The sequence below is a fragment of the Strigops habroptila genome, chromosome Z (genome assembly GCF_004027225.2).
Source record: "Strigops habroptila isolate Jane chromosome Z, bStrHab1.2.pri, whole genome shotgun sequence".
Taxonomy (NCBI): Eukaryota; Metazoa; Chordata; class Aves; order Psittaciformes; family Psittacidae; genus Strigops; species Strigops habroptila.
In genome coordinates, this window is record NC_044302.2 from 48,351,309 (window position 1) to 48,370,924 (window position 19,616).

Consider the following 19,616-nt stretch of genomic DNA (forward strand, 5'->3'; position numbering starts at 1 on the left):
GGAGGAACACGTGACCCTGTCTTTACAAGGTGGAGCTGGGATGCTGGAGTTTGTGGTATGGCTTAAGATCTACTACAGCATGTGTAGAAGAAATGAAAGTAGAATCCTCTCACTCAGCTTTCACTGGAAGTTTCTCCCTGGATTACAGTTTGTAAAGGCAAGAGAAAGAATAGTGCATTAAGAGTACTAATGCTGGTGGTAGGGTTTTTTTTGTTTTTTTTTTTTTTGTACAAGTGGTTGTTCATCAAAGCCAGGTCCTGGGTCACCAACATACATTGTCTGGATCTTCAAACAGCTTTGCTGTAACAGCAGACTTCCTTTTACAGCTGTGAACAACAATGAATTAAACGAAGCCCCTTTACTCTTTCTCAGTCATTAAGTCACATCACCTTTCTACTGCAAATCAAGCTTGAAACTTTTGTTGTATGTTGTTAGTGTTGGGTTCACTCTGGTCACACTAGGAAAAAACCACTTGGAACAGATTTGTTTCACAGATGAGGCTTGGGAACTCCTATTTTTTCTTTCCTCACCAAGAAAAATATTTTCTTATTTTAAAATATTGAATTTTAAGCTCAGGAAGTCTTTGAAGCTCATTTTGGAAGTGACTAAATTTTTCGCCTTATCAATTTAAACATTGAGAAACACTGAAAATTTTAGCTGGTCTGTTTTGACTTGCCAGAATGAATGGAAATAATTAAAAGTTTATCAAGACTAGAAATATTTTGGGGTAAAAGAAAGGAAAGGGTAACAAGTTTATAAAAAAAAAAAAAAGGTCTAAAGTCAGTGTCTAGGACAGACTAACTGTAAACAAAGAAAAAACTTCATCTACAGGCTCCAGTGTATATTGTTGTCATAGCCAATTTTCCCCCAGCTTATGCAGTTGCAGACATTGACATGTGTGTGATACTTCCCATCCCATAGAAAGCTACAGCAGTTTTTTTTCTGTCTCCTATGGTATTGGGCTGGAGCAATAGCTGAGTAAGAAAATAACATGCTGAAAATTGTCTCCTCCCAAAAGGCTTTGAATTGATGCTGCAGTAATTTGAAGCAGTCCCTATTCTGCATTTGACATAGGAGTAGCCTCTAAGGCACCCACCAGAAATACAGATTTTTTTGCTTTAATTAATAGGTGGTTGACATTTTTTTACTTAAATTTTTGTTTTTTTAAATGAAGATTGATCTGTTTCAAGATTGGGTGTTTGAAATTTTCTGGGTTCATGAATATAGAGATAAGGACATAAACTGTTAATAAACATACTGATTAAACTGGTCTGAAATACTTATTTCTTAGCATTTGTCTCATAATAATGAAAAGAGCTTGTCAGGAGCAAGGAAGGAAAGGACATGCTAGGTCTTCCAAACCTATCTAATATGTGGAGCTCTGGATCCCCCCCTTGCCTGTTTTATATCCTAATTACTCTCTCCTGTGCTACTGATTGTATTTGAAAGGAGCAGACACACTTGCCCAAAAGCAGAGGCCAAGAACTGCCTGGGGAATAGAATATGAACACCTCTTCATGAGGCTGATTAGTCCAGGAATCGCTGCTATCAGCTTTTAGAGGTTCATGCAGAGCTTTCCATTTGCAGGTGTTTTTCAGAGGTTCAAAAATGTAGAATGCCTTTTCCAAACCCCCAAATATAGTTTCAGATCAGCCTAAAGCCTTTAAACCATGCCTGGGCAGAACATCAATGCTGGCAACATTCACACAGGTGGCTAGAGAGAGAGGGAGGGTAAAAAATTACTTTGGTGACACACCTGAGAAACGTGAGTTAATTCTGACACTATTACAAATGTTCTTCTGTAATACTGGATGTGTTGGGAAGGGTTGTTTAAAAAAAATCAGAAACCCTGTTTAAATAACACAGTCAGTTGGGTTAATACAGTATTTATTCAGATGCTGAACAGCTTACCCTTCCTTCCCCTCTACTCATCATCCAGGTGGGAGGGAGCTCCACCCAGTACATTGCCTTTGAAACCACAACTCTTGTTCTCCTTCAAAGTGAGCCCTGGCCCACAGGGACATTTTGGTGTGACTTCCCTTGATTTTGGTGGGAGCTTGGTGTTAAATCGTGGACCAGAGCCCCTCTATGTCACTTTGGCTGTGAGAAAGAACCTTATTGTCAGCTGAAGACAGAGAAAATTCAAGGGAGGAGTTTCATATTTAACATTAAATACTTCATTTTGGGTGGTAAATACTGATCTACAGTACTGCTGCCCTCCCTTTCCATCATCTTTGCTCTGTGCCACTGAGAACCCATCCCCTCACATTGGCTGGTGCAGGTGTTTGCATGGCTTCTCTCTGGGTGGCGGTGGAAGCCGAACCTGGGCTCAGAAACAGGCAGAGGTGGTGGTTTGGTTTTTGTTGAGTTATTTTTAAGCTGGGTGAGTTCCTTTATCACAGTTACAGAGCAGCCACATCTGCATTTGTGCTGACAGAGCTGAGGGAATGGTGTGTACTGGGATTGCCACCAAGAATTTGTCTCATGAAACCACAGCCTGTGCCAGGAGGGAAGGGATTGCCAACACAGAACTAGCACCTGGTGTAATGAGGTAAACATAAGGAGCCTTAGCATGAACAGAGACTAGACCCATAGATACCACAACAAAAACATACCAACAAGGGACATGCTTCCAATGAGCAGTTTAAATTTCCTTCTCTCTTTTCTTTTTTTTTTTTTTTTTTTTTTAATTAATGCACAGAAAGGGCTAAAAAAGTGGAAACCTTGCTGTACTGTCAAGTGGAGGAACGAGGAACTCTCGCTGTTCGGATGCTCCTTGTTTCTCCACTTCCTCAGGAATGGCTGATATTTGCCAGGAGAATGATAAACTTGTTATGGAAGGAGGAGGACTCAGGAGGGTGGCAGTGGCTGTGAGCTGCTGCGATTCTGCTCTCATGAAGAGCATATTGCCTGCTTTATTGTTGCACCTCTTTCTGACATTATAAAAGTGTGTAACAAATTTTACAGAGGAAGGGGAGAAAGGAAGAAAGGGGAAAGGGCCCAGGTATGCTTGCCTAGGGCTCTGCAGTCCTGTTTGTCCTCTGATACTCTTCCAGCTCTGATTTCCTGTCCATGGCGAGTTGCAGCTCCTGCTTGATGATTTCGATCTGCTTCTCCAGCTCTGTAAGCTCTTCCATCACTGACATCCGAGCAATATTGAGGGACTCTGCTTTCCCGTTGGTTGTTAAGGAAGCTGGAGTCTCTCTCCTCACCTGTGGCAGGGGGATGTCTTGGTGCTGTCGGATCACCACCTCATTTTGCCCTTCGTCAGTGCAGATATATTTTCTCCGGTGGCTGTTGCCCAGATTGGCCATATTCCACACAGCATGCTGGCTGTTCCCTACATGGGACCTCAATAGAGATGTGAGAGTTAATATGAAATCAGAGCCTGCCCTGGTGTGTATGCAACCCTCCCCTGTGAACCATCCTATTGGAAAAATATGATGCTACTGTTATGAATTACACATAAATACTAATAATTCCTTTATCCTTGGGATTATTTTTCTTGAGAAACACAAATCATGGATGTAAATGGCCAAATTTTTGCGATTAAACCGTAGCAGAGACTAGAACAGAATCCTAGACTTCACCTTCCCTTCCCCAAAACTTTTTTGTTAGTTAAGAAATTATAATCTTCTCAACTCCAGCTCAGGAAAATGTGTGTTCTCCAAAGCCTTCTGAAAGCTTCTGTGGTTGCAATATCCAAAGTTTACTACAGTGTTAGTCCTTTGTGTGTTAATACTCTGTGCTAGCTTGGGCATTTGCTCCCATGGAGGACGAAAGAGGCTGCCTAGAGTTGGTGTAGTGAGATAAAGAGGAAAGTGTGCTATTTAGACTTGAAGTCTTCCTGAGTAGCTGCTTGCACTTTGCAGGGTGGACACAATGATGTGCTGTAACCAAACCTTGCAGGTACAGATGATTCCTGACAGAACAATACAGAACTTGGAGTTTCCATGTTGGGGGGAAATTCCCATTTGGGAACTTTTTCAAATGCTTCAGTGTTTTCTTGTGGAAAAGTCTTTCCAAAATATTTTGACTTAAAACAATCTTTTCCCTCTTTTTTGGGAACTTCACTCTGCAGCCTTCCCAAATCATGGCACCTCCCAGAATTTCTTCCTGACTAAAGAAGCACACTGTGGCCTCCCAGCTGGAACATAAGGAAGCATAGAGTTTGCTGTTGTGGGAGAGGAGGTCGGCTTTCCTACCTGCTTTACCTTTTGGACATACCTGTACACATTCATTTTATAAAGTGAGGTTGAGTCTCACAGGGCCCTAGTTATCTGCCTGTGCTTTACTATGGAAGTAATTAATTACCTAAAAACAAGGGCAGTGAACTTCAAAAACTATGTTTAGGATGGGGGTGCTTTTACTAGCTGTATGAAAAATAGTGGAAGAATAAAATTTCTAGATTTAATACTTTCTATTGGAAACAATTAATTTTAATTTCCACTTCCCTCCCTTGTCACTTCTATCTTGTTTCTTTTGATTCTGTTACTTTTGGGGTGTATTAGATCCGTAAGTAGATATTATCCAGACACAATATGTTTAATTTCAAAGTAAATTCTGTAGTTTGTTTTAAGGCACGCAAAACTTCCTACCTCTTTTCTACTCGTTTTGTCTTATGCTGGCGTTTGTCCTCAATAAATGAAGTGTTCAGGGCATGATGTAATCTCTAGAGGCAAAAGAAAAAATAAATTAGTAAAAGCAAGATAAGAATAGCTCCATAAATAGGTAAACAATTTGGGCTTTGTGTGATGGACTCGAGCGTAAGTTATTTTGCACACTCAAGGATACAAGCAATGTCTGTGCTTTGTCACTACAACAGATTTATTTCCCACAGTTTCCCAAGGAAGGGCAATCTGAAAGGTTGACGAACAGAGTGCGAACAATCTTTGGTGTTAAAATTCCTCAGAAGAAACTGGATATTGGCAAACCATTACTTTCTAAAGGATCTCTTTCACTGTGCTGCTTTAAAGCAATAGAAGGTCTTCCTTTTTGTGCTTTTTGCTTCAAAGTAACCTCTTCTTTTAAAGCAAACACTTAGAGCAACTTTCTTCCATTATTTTCCCTAGAACAATGAAGGAGGTTATCCAGCACTTCCTGCATCCATCAAAAGTTTGGGAAGCCATAACAGCGACATAAAATGTTCTGGTTAGCCAGTTCAGCACAACACCACTGTTGCTTCTGGTTAAAACTCCAACAGAGTTTTAAGGTTACAAGTGCAAATGGAAAGGCTTAGCAATTGTGAATATTTGAACCGTTTCCTCTGTGCTGCTCATTCTGCCATTAAGTAACTCTTTTCAAATCCCAGAAGCTGCTGTCACATTTGAAATGCCAATCATCAGTTCTCCTACAACCTTTTATGCCTTGTTCTTGCCCAAGCTTTTTAAATCAGCCACATGACTTTCATGGGGTTACTTTTGAATACATACCTGACTTGTATGGAGCCAGTATTTCATCTTGGATTTCTTCTTGATTCGTGGTAAGACCAGTCTGTACACGATGTGTTCCCCAATGGTAGTGAGAATGGACAAACCAAACCCAATGCACAGCATCACGAAGAGCCCAGAAAAATGTTTGATCCCCATTTGCAGTGTCTGTAAATAAAATCAAAAGTGGAAGTTATGAAAGTAGGCTGTGAAGTGTATTTTACCAACGTCTGTTTTCTCACTTGGAAGTGTGGTCACTGTGGACCACTGAATCATAGTGGTCAAATAATGCAGAATAATCTGGATACTGTTCACAGCAAAGCCCTTCAGTGCTGCAGAAAGCTCAGTGTTCAGTCAGAGCAAAGGACCTGTCATGGGAATGAGAATCAGCCAAAGACCATGGAAATCTTTTCCTTGTGCAGTTTCCCTAAGGAGAGTAAGTGTTGAACACATACGAGAATCCAGTATTTCTGGTGTCTTTGCATTCGTAAAAGCAAATACTCCTTGACTTGCTCTACAGTCAATGAACTTCAAGTCCTTCATCAGCAGTGAGCTAAGACCAACTGTTCATATTTTCTGGGAATTGATTATTAACTTCCTCTTTTTGTGCTTTACCCTTGATGGAATGTCATGGAGAAAATGTTTTGAAGTAGTAGCACAAATACAGCACCTCTCCACTCCCTACGTCAACAGCACTGAAACTGTGTTTGTTAGGAGCCCCAGCTGCAATTATGAAAAACAGGAACACTCCCACATTGTCCTGCTGAGCCACCCTTTTCATGTAGAGTAGGAAGCCTTTAATTAAATTGAGTCTTTTTTTGGCATTAACCATGTTTTAAGACCAAGAAACCACGCACAGCAGCAATCTCTACCACAAACACTCCGATGTGTGGGTCAGGTTTGCATGTTACGTATAATCATAGTAACTTTATCCTCATGCCTCTATAACTCAGTTATGACTGTAACAGTAGCTAAAATCTCTTGCTAATAATTACTGCCCACAGGCTGCTTCGGAAATATTTCCAAGAATATGAATTCTACTTGTGCCTTTCTACTAAAGAATGCTATTCCCCTAGTCAGAAAAAAAAAAGGCAGAAAATTGCTTTGGTAGATTTTATGTCAGGAGATGATATCTGGGATGCTATCATCCTGGTTAATTGACCTCTGTGTTCCTTCAATTTGTTGTTAGTTTGGTGGGTAGGTGGTGGCGGGGATTGTGCTTTCTCATGACTTTAACTATAGTTGATTACTGGTGAGCCCGTTGAAGTTGAAGGCTTGGAAATCCCTTTTTGTTTGCTTGTCTGGTTTTCATATTTTATTTCTGTTATTTAAAACACGATGACAGGAGATAGCATATCACAGATGTTTAACAAGAACAAAGCAGCAATTTAGCAGAGTGAGAACTTTTGTATGTGGCACTGGCAATAAACTCTTATTTTAGGGGTTCTCTGCTAAAATCAACCTGGTTGCCCTGCAGCACATTGAGCAGAATTTTTGGGAAGAGAATTTTTGTACCAGTGAATAAACACTTCAAGGGTGTTGAAGGATATAAGGGGGATATAAAAGCAATTTCTAAAGAAACTTACTGCAGCTTGGAAAGGAAGGTGAGAAAATGCACTAGAGTGATTCTGGGGTAGAAGGGAGTCAGAGTCTTGGCACAAGGGTCTTCTGATTCTAAGAGTCCATCATTCCAACTTAAAAGCAAAACTTTCCTCTCAGCATTGGAATTTCTTACTGGTGAGAACCTGTTGTCCCATACTTTGTCCTTCCAGTTAGGGGAACAGGAGGGCAACATAAAAATCACGCGTGATAAAGCTTCAAACCACTCAAAAGTGTTTGACTGGAGGTCTGTGTGACCTGGCCTCTTTCTTTCAATTAGCAACAGAAGCCCAAATTTTAGTCCAGGTAGCATAAAAGCAGAATGAGGCCCCACATGTGACCTTTTTCCAAAGGTCTTTAGAGCCAAGACCTCAGTATGGCCCATCTCTGAATTCAGCACATATGAACATCTGCAAGAAGCAAAAAAACTGCTACCCGTACAGCTGAACATGCCGGTTAAATGTGCTTTTGCTAATTCTCCAAGAAGCACTAATGCAAATCACTTGCCTTCCAAAAAAGAATATTCAAAGCCAAGTACGAAACAACTTCCTTAAAGACGCAGAACTAACAGTAAATAAAAAAATAAACTGAATGAGACATGGAATAATAATAATTAAAAAGGAATAAATTTGCTTTGTTTATATGATCCCAGGCTACTGCTGTTTGGTGTCCTAACAGTCTAAGGGTGGACACTGTCGTTAACTCCGCCAGTGGCAGAAACCTTGGAATAAGCTGGTGAAGGTCCTTTTGCTTAGCTTCTTGAGAAGTAATGCAGAAGTCCCCAGAGGCATGGGAGATCAGTAAGGAGGCCCGATCTGCTAGTGTTAGGTATGGAAGGGAGTATTTATATTGCTCTGAAAATAGGAAATAGGTTTAATGGACTATGATAAACTGCTAGCCATTCAAAATGATAATAAAAAAAAAGACACACAGTGGCAATTACAGTGCGGATTCCTGCAAATGTGAGATGTCTCCTCCAGCCGGAAGTCAGTGTTTGATGCCACTCCAGTACTGTTGCAGGGAGAACATTTGGCCAGCATCTTACATGAAATATAATTCCCTTGTCTTAAGTAAAGCTGCTCTGATTTATGCCGACGAGGGTCTGGCTCGTTGTCCTGTCAGCTCTGCAGAATAATTTTCTACCTTCCCTAGAAACAGGTGAAAGAAATTCCAGCACTGGCATCTCAGATGTGTTTTTCACTTGTAATGGATAGCTTCTGAAATTGTCCCAAACAAGACATCTTTTGCTAGGAAAGGAAAAGCCAAAACAAAGCATCAATAATGTATCATCTGGCAGTAAAGAAGAATGCACTGGAAGAGCTGGTGATAAAGGCTGCACAGTAGAGGGGCATTTTTGAGACTAAATTCAGTTGGCAAATGAGGTAGGGAAGAAACAATTAGCACAGTGTGTTTTACAGTGTATGGCGTGATTATTTGTAGCAATATCAACACATTTGCATGTCATTGTAGAAAACCAATTTATCAGCTGTTCATAATTCCTGGAGACACACACATGTTAAATATTAAAGGAAACCATCTAATAGAGGCATCTCTCATTTTCACAGCTTCATGCTGATCAATATCAGAGCAGCAAGCTCTACAACTTATTTTGTAGTCTGTGTATGTGTCTGTACCTGCGTATATAGAATAAATTTGGAAAGAGCAGCAATAACCTGGATTCTCCGTGTCACTGCTTTTCTCTCTACTGAAGTGGTAGGGGTCAGAGGTGTGTGTATTAGGTCTTTGCTGGCAACAGAAAACCAACTGATGACTATTTTTTTTTAAGAAATAAGAGCCCATCCTGTGGTGTATTCTCCATTAACCTAGGATAAAAACATGGTCTTTGTTCCAACTTTGTAATCGTAAATTCAGGAGATAGCTCCTTGCATTTTAGGAGAAGAATCTCAATTATGCCCATGTGAAGCAATAAGCAACCGTAGTCAATCCTGTGATGATTACAGCTAATTGGTGCTAAGCACTACACTGGCAACAGCCTCTAAGTTATTTGCCACTTGCAAATTGGGAAATTGGCAGTTTCTGAAACAAACAAATACAAGAACAGAAGTGCAGGTATCTGCTTCTTTATATATCCTTGGAGACACTTTCCCAGTTTATCAGCCCATATCTGCAACTGCTACCTAAACATTTCCTGCTGCCTCCTCTGTAGTGATATGCTTTTTCTTTGGGCCCTCAGTAGAAGGAAGGGAGTGTGATGTTTGTGTTCTCTTTGAAGGGGGGAGCAGAGACAAAAAAAGAGCACTCAGTGATTTCATTACTGGATTTAATGGAAAAAAACTCCTGCTTTATTCTCTACTACAAGACTGTAAATGGTTTACTCTCCCTGGTTGTACTGAGAGGGTGAATAAGCTACTGAGAAGGTGAAGTGAATAAGACATCAAATATGCCTGTGGCCCAGCTTTGACTAATTAGAAGCCTCTAAAGATTTTTGTGGATATTTTGCAGGTTGTAAGCACAGTACTGGCATTGAGGTACACATTCCTGAACCCAAACACTAAATAGAGATATCATGTGTGTATTAGCTATAGTAATAAACTATGCTTTCTTGTAGCATTTTCCCCACAAGGATTTCAGAAAGCTTTGCTGAGATAAGGAAGTTAAATTTTGCAGAACCTTTGTGAAGAAGGAATTATTCTCAGCCTTACTAAGGATAAATGGATATGAAGGGCAGATATCCAAACTCATTTGGGCATTTCAGTAAGTTTGCAAAATCCTACTGATGTTGATGCTTGTATTTAGGTAACTAAGCAGTTACCCCTCTCCGGATCATGGCATTTCTTGTAGCTGGAGAGATACTGTTATTTATCATCGGTTCCTATGGATGTCTGTGCTTTCAAGAAGCAGCAGCATTGAAGTAGTATGTATTTAATCTCTTTAGTGAGATTATCCTTAGTGAAGACCAGTGACCGTGGCTTCAGGGTTTCAAGTGCCAAATTTTGAAATATTGTAAATCATTGTCTCGCATCAGCCATAATTAGCAAGAATTAGTACAAGGCAGATTTATAAGAAATTTGTCAGAGTACCAGGGAAAAAAAAGAGTATTTCCAAGGCAGTACATTGTCAAGTGCCTCTGTGTGCAGACTCGTTTTCTAAATTAAAGTTTGAGAATACATCATGGGGTTTGGTGTGGTAAATTGTAAACTGGCTTTGGGGGTTGGACTAGATGGTCTCCAGAGGTTCCTTCCAACCCTAACAATTCTGTGATTCTGTGATTCTATCTAATTCTCAAATTTGCAAGACAAGTTCCTTTCCCCTCTTGTGAGGACTTTTGCACTGATCTGGAAAAATACTCCCTTTTGTAATAAATCTTTTTCTTTCAAGTCATCCATTTTCCGAGCCCTGTTAATAGCTGGAAGAAAAACAATACGCATACAATCTGAATTAGATACTGAGAAGCTGTTTCCGTCTGTGACACCACAGGCTGGTGAATTGGGAAAAACAGCTCTGTATCGCCAGGTAGTGCACTTTGTTAGGGGTTTCTTTTTCAGTTTCCACAGGTGAATCTAAATCTGCTGCTCATTTCCAGGAGACTGAAAACATGCTTCCTCTGACTCTGTTGTCAGACTCAATACTCATGTACTCCTTTCTTCAGGACCACTGTGGAAAGTATTTTTTACCCAAGGGCAAGTCCAGATGCCACTGCCTCTTCACACAACGTCTGTCATTTTGTAATACCCTTCTTCATAATGTTCTCAGTCCTGGCAGTGAGCAAGGGCCAGCTTTCCTCCCCAGACAGCATATGTGCAGACTGAGCAAATTGTCTTGGCAGCAGAATCTTTTATCCTGTTCTTCATGTTTGTTTTTCACACACTCGTAACAAGGTACCATGAAAGGTGACTGACAGGCAGGTTTTATTTATGAACACAGGGCAGTTTGTTCCCTTTGTGGAGGGGTCTGCATGTCTTCCCTTGACACCCACAGCACATCAGAGACAAATGTATACACCAGAGTTTCAAGGTAATGGCTAGAAAACTGATTGTTGGGTTGTCAGGTGATGGGTATAACAAAAAAGGAAACTAACTCTTGACCTTTAAAGAGAGTAGGCAAAACTCGGAGCAGAAAAGCACAGTTTTCCGGATAACAACTAATAAAATCATGGCAAGATGAACGAGGCACTGTCTAGTTGTGCATCCCAGGTGATGCTAAGGCCACACATCACCTATTCAGTCACAAGGTCAATTTTAAACAAGTTCCGTCAAAGACTCCAGAGCAGAGACATCAGTGGATCACACCACTGATGAGAGAAGAAGAGAGGATGAAAGGACTTTGTCTTTGCTGTGTGCCTGCTCTGGATCAGACGGAAGCCCATGGTCAGTGACTGATCCCCAACCTTAGCAGTATGGACCCCTCCCTCAGGCACCATCTTGAGGTACATGGCACTGTGCCTTCCCCGGTGTCACCACCCATGGGAAATAGTGGGTCTGCAGTAACAGGGTCAGTTGAGGCTGTCACTGTGTGTGTATTTACATATGTTGTTATTGTAAATGTCAGGTTAGATACTGTTTGTGTGAAGTATCAGTAAGTTATTGATGTTAATAGCTGGGATATTGTTAGGTAGCAATATATTTTTTATTCCATGTATTGGTTGTTATCTGACTGAACTGCCAGTCTGTGCAAATCAGTCTCTAAGTTCTAGACCTTCAGTTGTCCTGTGACACTTGCAAATGGAGAATACATAAGCCTTTCAAGTGAAACAGAAGATACAGTTTACACAGTAACATTTAAAAAAATGTAGCTTAAACGTTAGGAAACAGTCTGTACACAGACTTTCGCAAAGCCTGACTACTCCCTGGCCCAGAAGGGGCTCTTCTCTTTCACTCTGTCTTGAAAAACCATAGTGTGCCAGCTCAACTCCTAAACACCTTGCCCTGCTTATTACTGCCTGGTCTGAATAGTCAAAACCTCTGCTAATTGACAGGCAATTTGCCTGTTCAGGCCATCCACCCTGCCTGCTGTCATAGTGGCTTTGTGCCATAGCTGTTCCACTACCATGAGCAGAAAGTTGCAAAGCTGCCAATTAATTGTATTTTGGTTCCCAAAAACGCCACGGAAAGAAAGAATTAGACATCTCTCCTGAGCTAGGGGGGAGCTAATGTGCTGGAGAGGAAAGTCCTAGGAGCCTGGCCCGTGCTGAAGTGGCATTAATGAGAACAACAGTAGGGTAGAGGAAGGGCTAAATTTATTGTATGCAAGTTGAAAATGAATGACACTGATTATGTCCAGATGTAATACCTGCAAATCTAACTCTGCCAGCTCCACTATCCTCCTGCACCATGCTCTGGCCTAAGTAGGGACTTAGCAAATTTACAGCAAAGAAATTCCTTATAGACTAGAATATAACAATTTTAAATCAAGAGTACTCAAGTGATATTGCTAGGGACAAGCAATCAGCGTGAAGATGCACTGCGACCAACAATTACTTCTGGTGGAGAGGGTAAGATGCAATTCACTGAAACAATTAATTCCAAGTTTGAGTTAGCTGCATCATCCATGAATGGGTGCTGGCCAGAGTAAGATGCCTTGGGCAAATGCTTTTGCTGAAGAGGTTCATATAGACAGTGGAGTTAAGCCCTTCTGACCTCTGCATTTTCAAACTCATCTTTATTTGGTTTACCAGCTTGAGGAGTCACTGCAAATTTTCCAGCCCCAGTATGAATCATGCCCTTCTAAGTCAACTTTGTTTTCAAAGGCAATTTAGAATGAGCAGATAGAGAGAGATGGAAAGAGCTAGCAGTGAGTTCTGCCACAGGCAATATAACTTTCTAGTGTAAGATTAGAAAAAAGTGATGAGTAGGAAGATGAATCTCAAAACAAATCCAAAGAAAAATTAACCTTGGTGGGCAGGTGGATAAGAATCAGGTACAGCCTAAGAAGTAATGACAAAAAAGGAAGATGGATATTTCACCCATTTAAAGGCTATAATGATCTTTATTTCACCTAAGTATATTCCCATTTTGGGGTCACTACTTTTGGTCAACAGGTGCAGCGTGGCACAGACCAGATTTATTGAGAAGACACAGAAAAATACAAAGGCTTAGCCTAGCTATCAAAAGGCTATCTCTGGGTCTTAGTTCGGTGTATAATATATCTGAATGAGTACCAACTTAGAAGCCCAGGCTTTTTTGAAAATGAATTACCTGCTTCTGTGTTGAAGCTCATCCACACTTCAGTGAATCTGCTGAATGTTACTGTGACTGACTGCAGGCAGTTAAGTAACACAGATTTTTGGTTGTACAGGAGTAAAGGATACAAACTGACATAAAGATAACACCACAAATAACTCCCATGCTTCTTGATGCAATGATGGGGAAGCTATGCTTTAGAAAGTGCCTGCTGCTTGGCCCTGTTTAGTGTAGTAGATTTGTCCCACCTATCAAATCACAGGTTCTAAAATGTGCAAGTTCTTGGCCAAGGGGAGTGGATGAAAAGAAGGGGACGCTCATGGGAGAAATGGTAGAAGAATTCAGGAAAACGAGGGTCTGGACTTAGCGGAGCTTACCCCACAATGGCACAGACTTACAAGTGGTCTTTTGTTTCTCCTCATTCTTATTCCATAAGGCCTTTGAGTATATGAGGATTTGTTTAAAGACAAAGTATTTGAGTGACTTTTTAGAATCAGGTTAGTCACCTGAACCAGCTTGTTGGACCTTGGCCTCTGAAAAGAAACTCAGTTATGCATGTTGGGTTAGCGCAATGGAAAATCAAATGAGGACTACAGTCAGATAACCAGCCCCAGAGCAGCTAGACCTGCCTTACTTTCTGACCATCATATGGAAGTTACACTCAAAAGACTGAATTACTTTGAAGCACAGCATGTTAAAACCTCCCTTAAAACCCCATGCTTAAAACCTATTCAACACTCAGAAAAATGGAATTGCATGGGACTATTCATGTGACAAAATCAGTGCTTTCTTCTAGGACTGCAGCAGCTTTTTTCCCCATCTTCTCTCCCTTTGTTGGCAAGCCTTCAGGAACGTTTAAGTATGTAAACCATGTCATTTTTTTTTTAATGCCATGAGCACAGGGAAGTTTAAGGCTTACCTGGAAACTAGTGGCTCTCAGTATTGCTTCCCTGAACATAAAGGAATTAATGAAAATCACAGAATTATAGAATGGTTTGAGCTGGAAGGGACCTTAAAGATCATCCAGTTCCAACCCCCCTGCCACGGGCAGGGACACCTTCCACTAGACCAGGTTGCTCAAAGCTCCATCCAACCTGGCCTTGAACACTGCCAGGGATGGTACAGCCACAGCTTCTCTGGGCAACCTGTGCCAGTGTCTCACCACCCGCACAGTGATGAGTTTCTTCCTAATATCTAATCTAAATCTACCCTCTGCCAGCTTAAAGCCATTCCCTTTTGTCCTGTACTACCTGCCCTTGTAAAAAGTCCCTCTCCAGATTTCTTGTAGGCCCCTTAAGTTATTGGAAGGCTGCTATGAAAATGCAGGAAAATTGTATAGTCTTCCCTCATGTTTTTAAATTGAAAAGGGCTTTCAGAAAAATAACTGTAAAACTGACATGCTGCCTATGAGATTTTTTTTCTCTACAGTGTGAATGCAGCATTTGTTCTATCTTTGTTCATTTTGCTTTTCTTCAAAGACAAATCCAGCTGGTTTTATAATATGCCTTCCGCAGTTTGGCTAGCCAGGTCTTATTTCCTCTACTACTGTATTTGTTGTGGCAGAAAAAAGCTCCTGTTGCTAGAGAGAGTCTTGAGATCCTAAGGCTTAGTACAGTGGTTGTCAAACTTTCTTTGCTAATACACCTCTATTAGTAATTTTTTGAGCATGCACCCCCTATATATGTATATTTATTCATAATTTTTATATATATGTATTACTGAATTTCTCATATTTTCTTCCTGCAATGCAGTGCATCATCTCATGGGCTTAAAGAAGCAAGTACGTATTCTGGGGGAAAACCAGTACTAAATAAAACTATTTTTTTACTGGAAAATGTTTAGAATTGATTCTGTGTCTTAGCTATTTCTCTAGGAATACAGAGAATACAGCCCTGGATACAGCTACTGGAGTAAGATGCTCAGGATCAGGGGAAGCGCCTTCCTCTGTTAGTGGGGAATTATCAAGGAGATAAATTTGTCTCTGGTATAAAAGTTTCACATCTTAAGACAATTGTGGTAATTAATACCACAATTCTACAGAGGTTTAATTCAAAAGGTTGTATTAAAATGTTGAGTAACAAGAGGTCATTGAATTAAGTGCTTGTCAGGAACACGTGTGTCAGCTACATTAAAACGAAAATTCCCCAGATACATGTCTTGTTAGATGATAATATAATCTTCAGATGAGATAATCAGAAACAGCAGTGAATACATGCTTTTATTTAAATGTGCTTTCTTGTGTTGAATTAATCACAAAATACTAAAAATTGAGTACGTTGAAAAATAAATTGAATTTTCTTCTATGAATGTCTAATGTTAAAATACGTCTAATATTAACACAATCTTAATGAAAATGTAAAAAATGTAGTGAGAAATATCCCAACAATATATGTATTAAAAAAGTCAAATGCAGATTTTGTCTTATGTCTTAAATATGCTAGTTTTCTAGTGTTTTAGTCCACAGTCAGAAGTTTGCAGTCAAGATGCTCAGGTGACCATTGAAAAGTGGCAGTCAAAGCCTTAGCAAATGGGCTTCTCTTTAGGGGAGCATGGCCATGCTACTACTTCCTCAGGGAACAGGCAGGACTGGTTTGGTATTTGGCTGAATGCTCTGAGGAGATACCATATTTCTAGCTACGTGTTTTGTACCAGTAAGAATACGTAACTTCTGTCTTTTGGAAGACCTTGAGGTAAAAGTGTATGCTCTAAGCTTCATGCATTGCTGTATCTTTTAATTCCTCAGTACTTTATTTCCTTGACAATCTAGAGGACTTCACAAAAAAACTGCTATTCTGGTAAGAGGAGTCTTTTTCTCATAAATAATGGCCTACATCTTCAGCTGCCATCAGCTCGCGTAACTCCTCTGATTTGATACCAGGATGTAAATCCATGGAGATTTACTTCCATTGCTAGCAGATCTACTTAGATGTGAGACCTGCTTCTCTTCTATTCTTGGCATGATATCTTAGTGGACTGTTTCTAGGTTGGTCCTATCTTTGGTATACGTAGATGCCACCCATGTTAGGAAGTGATCAGGGTTATATTAGAAATTTGTGATGTACTAAATTCCACTCTCTCTGCTTCTTTTGCTCTTGCTTTAGGTCTCTGTCTTAGTGATTTTAGCTATTGCTCCTGTGTGAGATGGTACAGAATCACTGACAGATCCAGTGGATGGTGACAGACATAACTGAGTGGAATGAGATGTATCTGTTAAGCAGTGTGCCAGATCAGTTCTGTTAATACTATTTTACATGCCCCATTTGTCTCCAGAAGGGCTGTCTCATGCATGTGCTGTGTGCCTAACTTAGCAGCACAGTCTTGCTGATATTTTTCTTGTGCTCTGATCTGAATGCTGCTGGGCATAGCATCTATTGCTTTTGAGGTCTAATGCTTTACTTCAGCTGCATCCCACCTCTGTTCTGTGTGTATGTCTACTGCACATTGTGAATGAGGGGAAATAAACAGCAATTTGAGAAAATCCTTATTTATGTGACCCAAGTTCATCACTTACCTCTGTGACAGCAAAGCTTCTTTTCCCACATGGAACAACCTTGTACCATTTGTCATGCAGAACATCCATGAAGCCATGGGACTTGTACTGACTTATCAGGTCAGAGATGTTTGAGGTGAGCGGAGAATTGGGGGGAAGACCAATACCATATCCTAAAAGGAAAACCAGTACAATCATATCTCTTTTACTTGCCTGCTTTTTGCTAACGTATGTTCATTTCAGCTATTGACTACCAGCGTGGCAGATTAAGTTCGCATTCTGTTTCAGCAAGCCAGTTGAAACCTGCATGCTGATTACCGTGGACTGAGAATGATGACATGAGACTTTTTGATGTGCAAAATAAACTAACCTAATACAAACAAGATATACAAATTCAAAACTATTAAGGCCAAAGAAGTAATATGTAAAATTGGAGGCTCAAAAACTTAAGATGGACTTACAGATAGATGAATAAATCTGTGTTATCTCTAGAAACACAGCCTTTTGCATGCCCTTGCCATGGGTTCTTCTTTTTTATCTTGATTAAGCAATGTAAAAGGGTCTTAATGCCAAGCAAAACCACTCTGTGATCCCTTTACATTGTTAGAGCAGTGGATGTGACTTGGTGTCAGCTGTAACATTTTCTTTTCTTCCTATGTATTTTTTGATGACAAGCTTTGTGCATGTAAATGTATATGGGAGCAGTCTGTATTGCTGTTACACAGTAATTTGAAGCCCAGGGGATATCCTTTCCATTTGTGCAGTTCTGCTCAAGCAGTGCCATGGACCTTCAGATAGTAATAAATATAGTTTTTAGCCACTGTGTTGTCTTTTACCACATTAAAGTGCTGGTAAAGGACTTAGTGTAAATGAAAATGCATTCAGTAACTCTATGGTCTTGAAATTTGCAGAATCTGGGTTTTGACTTTAGAAAAACAAACACAATTCATGCCTACAAGACATGCAGTTGCATGCAGAGATGTCCTGCCAACTGCCTGTAAAGAGTACTTTCTAGTCCACTGTAGATTTTTTTCAATCCAGAATTCAGAATTTCAGACTCTCCTTTAAAAAAAAACCCAAACAAACAAACAAACAAATAAACCACCTACAAAACAAAAAGCAAAACAGCACAGGAAGAAAATGAACACCCCCCCTCAAATGTACATGAATGGTAAACTTGCCATCACAGTGGTTTGCTTTTCAATTTTGCAAAATGATGTGGTGATATGTGTACCTGCAACACAAGTCTCCCTTGCTGCTTACTTTTGTGCATTGTGCCTGTATTTCTGCCTGAATATATTTGCTGACATTGAAGGAATGGCTTCAGAGAACACATAGCTAGGGTTCATGAATACCATATTTGCAGCATATTTGTTTTGTAATTGTGTGATATGCAGTCTAGTTATGTAAAAACACATAGTTCAGGGCTTATTTGGTTTATTCTGTATTGAAATCTGCTTGACTTGATTCAAAGTTGTGGAAGCTGATAGCTTACTTCAGTAGAGTTGACCTTTCTGAAGTGGATGATTTACCAGGTTTCACACACATAGTGAAACATGCAGCTGAGCACACACAAATCCTGCTACAGCCCGAACAGCTCTTTGAGCATCTATCTTCCTGAATAACAAAAGGAAGAGAAGCAAATGGATTGCTTTCAGGTCTCTGGTGTGAATTCAAATGGGAGACACTCATGAGGTACAGCAAAAAGAAGCGTTCGACAAAATGCCTACTGCCGGTGACTTGTAGCTGAAATGATTAAAATGCTCTGCTTCCTTTGGCCTTCATTTAGCATATTGCCTTCCTCAATCAGGTTTGAGTATTTCTGAAGGAGGTTGTTTTAATGTGCAATGGGAGCGGCCAGAATGATTGTCCTTGGAGAGGAGGAAAGACGGCACTTCAATCATTTCCATTAGCCATCTATCACAAAAGTGATGCCTAAAGTCTCATAGCTGCTAATGTGCTCACCTGTACTGGAAGCACCTTCAGACAAGCCTCCAGGCTGCCTTCCGACCTGTCTTTTGTTAATACACCAGGGCTGCAGGAGGCTACGTAGCAGGGTAGGCTCCCTTCTTTAGCTTCAATTAGGTACACATTCAGCAGGAATTTTAAGCTGACCTTTAAAATGGGAACAGTATTTTTCTGCTTCAAATGAGAACGAAGCTTTAGAACAGCATTTTGAACATATTTCATTGAGTTTGGAACACGTGTATTTGAAATGAGCCTACTTATTTAGAGATGGACTGTCTAAGCACTTTAAATAATTGCTATATAGAGCACAGCAACAGATGGTAGAAATGATCGGAAAGCTCAAAAACCTCAAGAAAAGGGTGAAAACTTCGTTCTGCTTAATCCCTGAAAATTCTACCATAATCTTCAAGGGGTCCACAGTTTTACCTGCATAGTTTCATTGAGAATACCAAATCACAATAAAGCAAATGCAACACATGAGAAACAGAGCAGTACATTATAAAACTCATTATTACCTTCAATGGCAAAGGGTTTTCCCACAGTTAGAAGCTTGCAGTCAGCATCTATTGACACTTCATAATCTAGGAGTGCTTTATCCATGATGAAGGCATCGAGTTTCTCTGGATCATGCCTGTATTCAACATCAAAGTCAGAAACAGAATCACTTCACAGTCTGAGACTCAGTGATGGTCGCTGAACATTTCTCTATGTAGTTGTCTGGAAGATTACTGAACGAAAACAGAGACAAGGGACTGCTATTTTCACTCCTGCATTTAAAATGCAGAACTGATTTGTATTTTGATGAAGGAAACTGAGCATGAAATACAAACTTTGTGCATCTAAAGCAGGAGAGCAAGGCATGGGACTTATTTTGCTCCCATGAAATACTATTGATCTGAAAGGCAGCAAATACTACATTGTTAGACTTTTGACTCAATTGAAAGGTAGCATAAAATTTTATTGGAAAAGATAAAAAAATTGTTAAAATAC

General features: G+C 40.2%; 1 protein-coding gene across 1 annotated transcript in view; it reads right to left on the reverse strand.

Moving 5' to 3' along the window:
* Positions 1 to 2,666: 2,666 nt before the first annotated feature.
* The window catches only part of GRIN3A (glutamate ionotropic receptor NMDA type subunit 3A), a 74,674-nt gene continuing 57,724 nt past the window's right edge, over positions 2,667 to 19,616 (reverse strand). The window contains exons 5-9 of the mRNA XM_030470444.2: positions 19,142 to 19,257; positions 16,680 to 16,831; positions 5,433 to 5,597; positions 4,599 to 4,672; positions 2,667 to 3,351 (exon numbers count right to left, since the gene is read on the reverse strand). Of these exons, the coding sequence (XP_030326304.1) occupies positions 3,015 to 3,351; positions 4,599 to 4,672; positions 5,433 to 5,597; positions 16,680 to 16,831; positions 19,142 to 19,257 (844 nt within the window). The 3' untranslated portion in view covers positions 2,667 to 3,014. The remainder of the gene's footprint in view (positions 3,352 to 4,598; positions 4,673 to 5,432; positions 5,598 to 16,679; positions 16,832 to 19,141; positions 19,258 to 19,616) is intronic.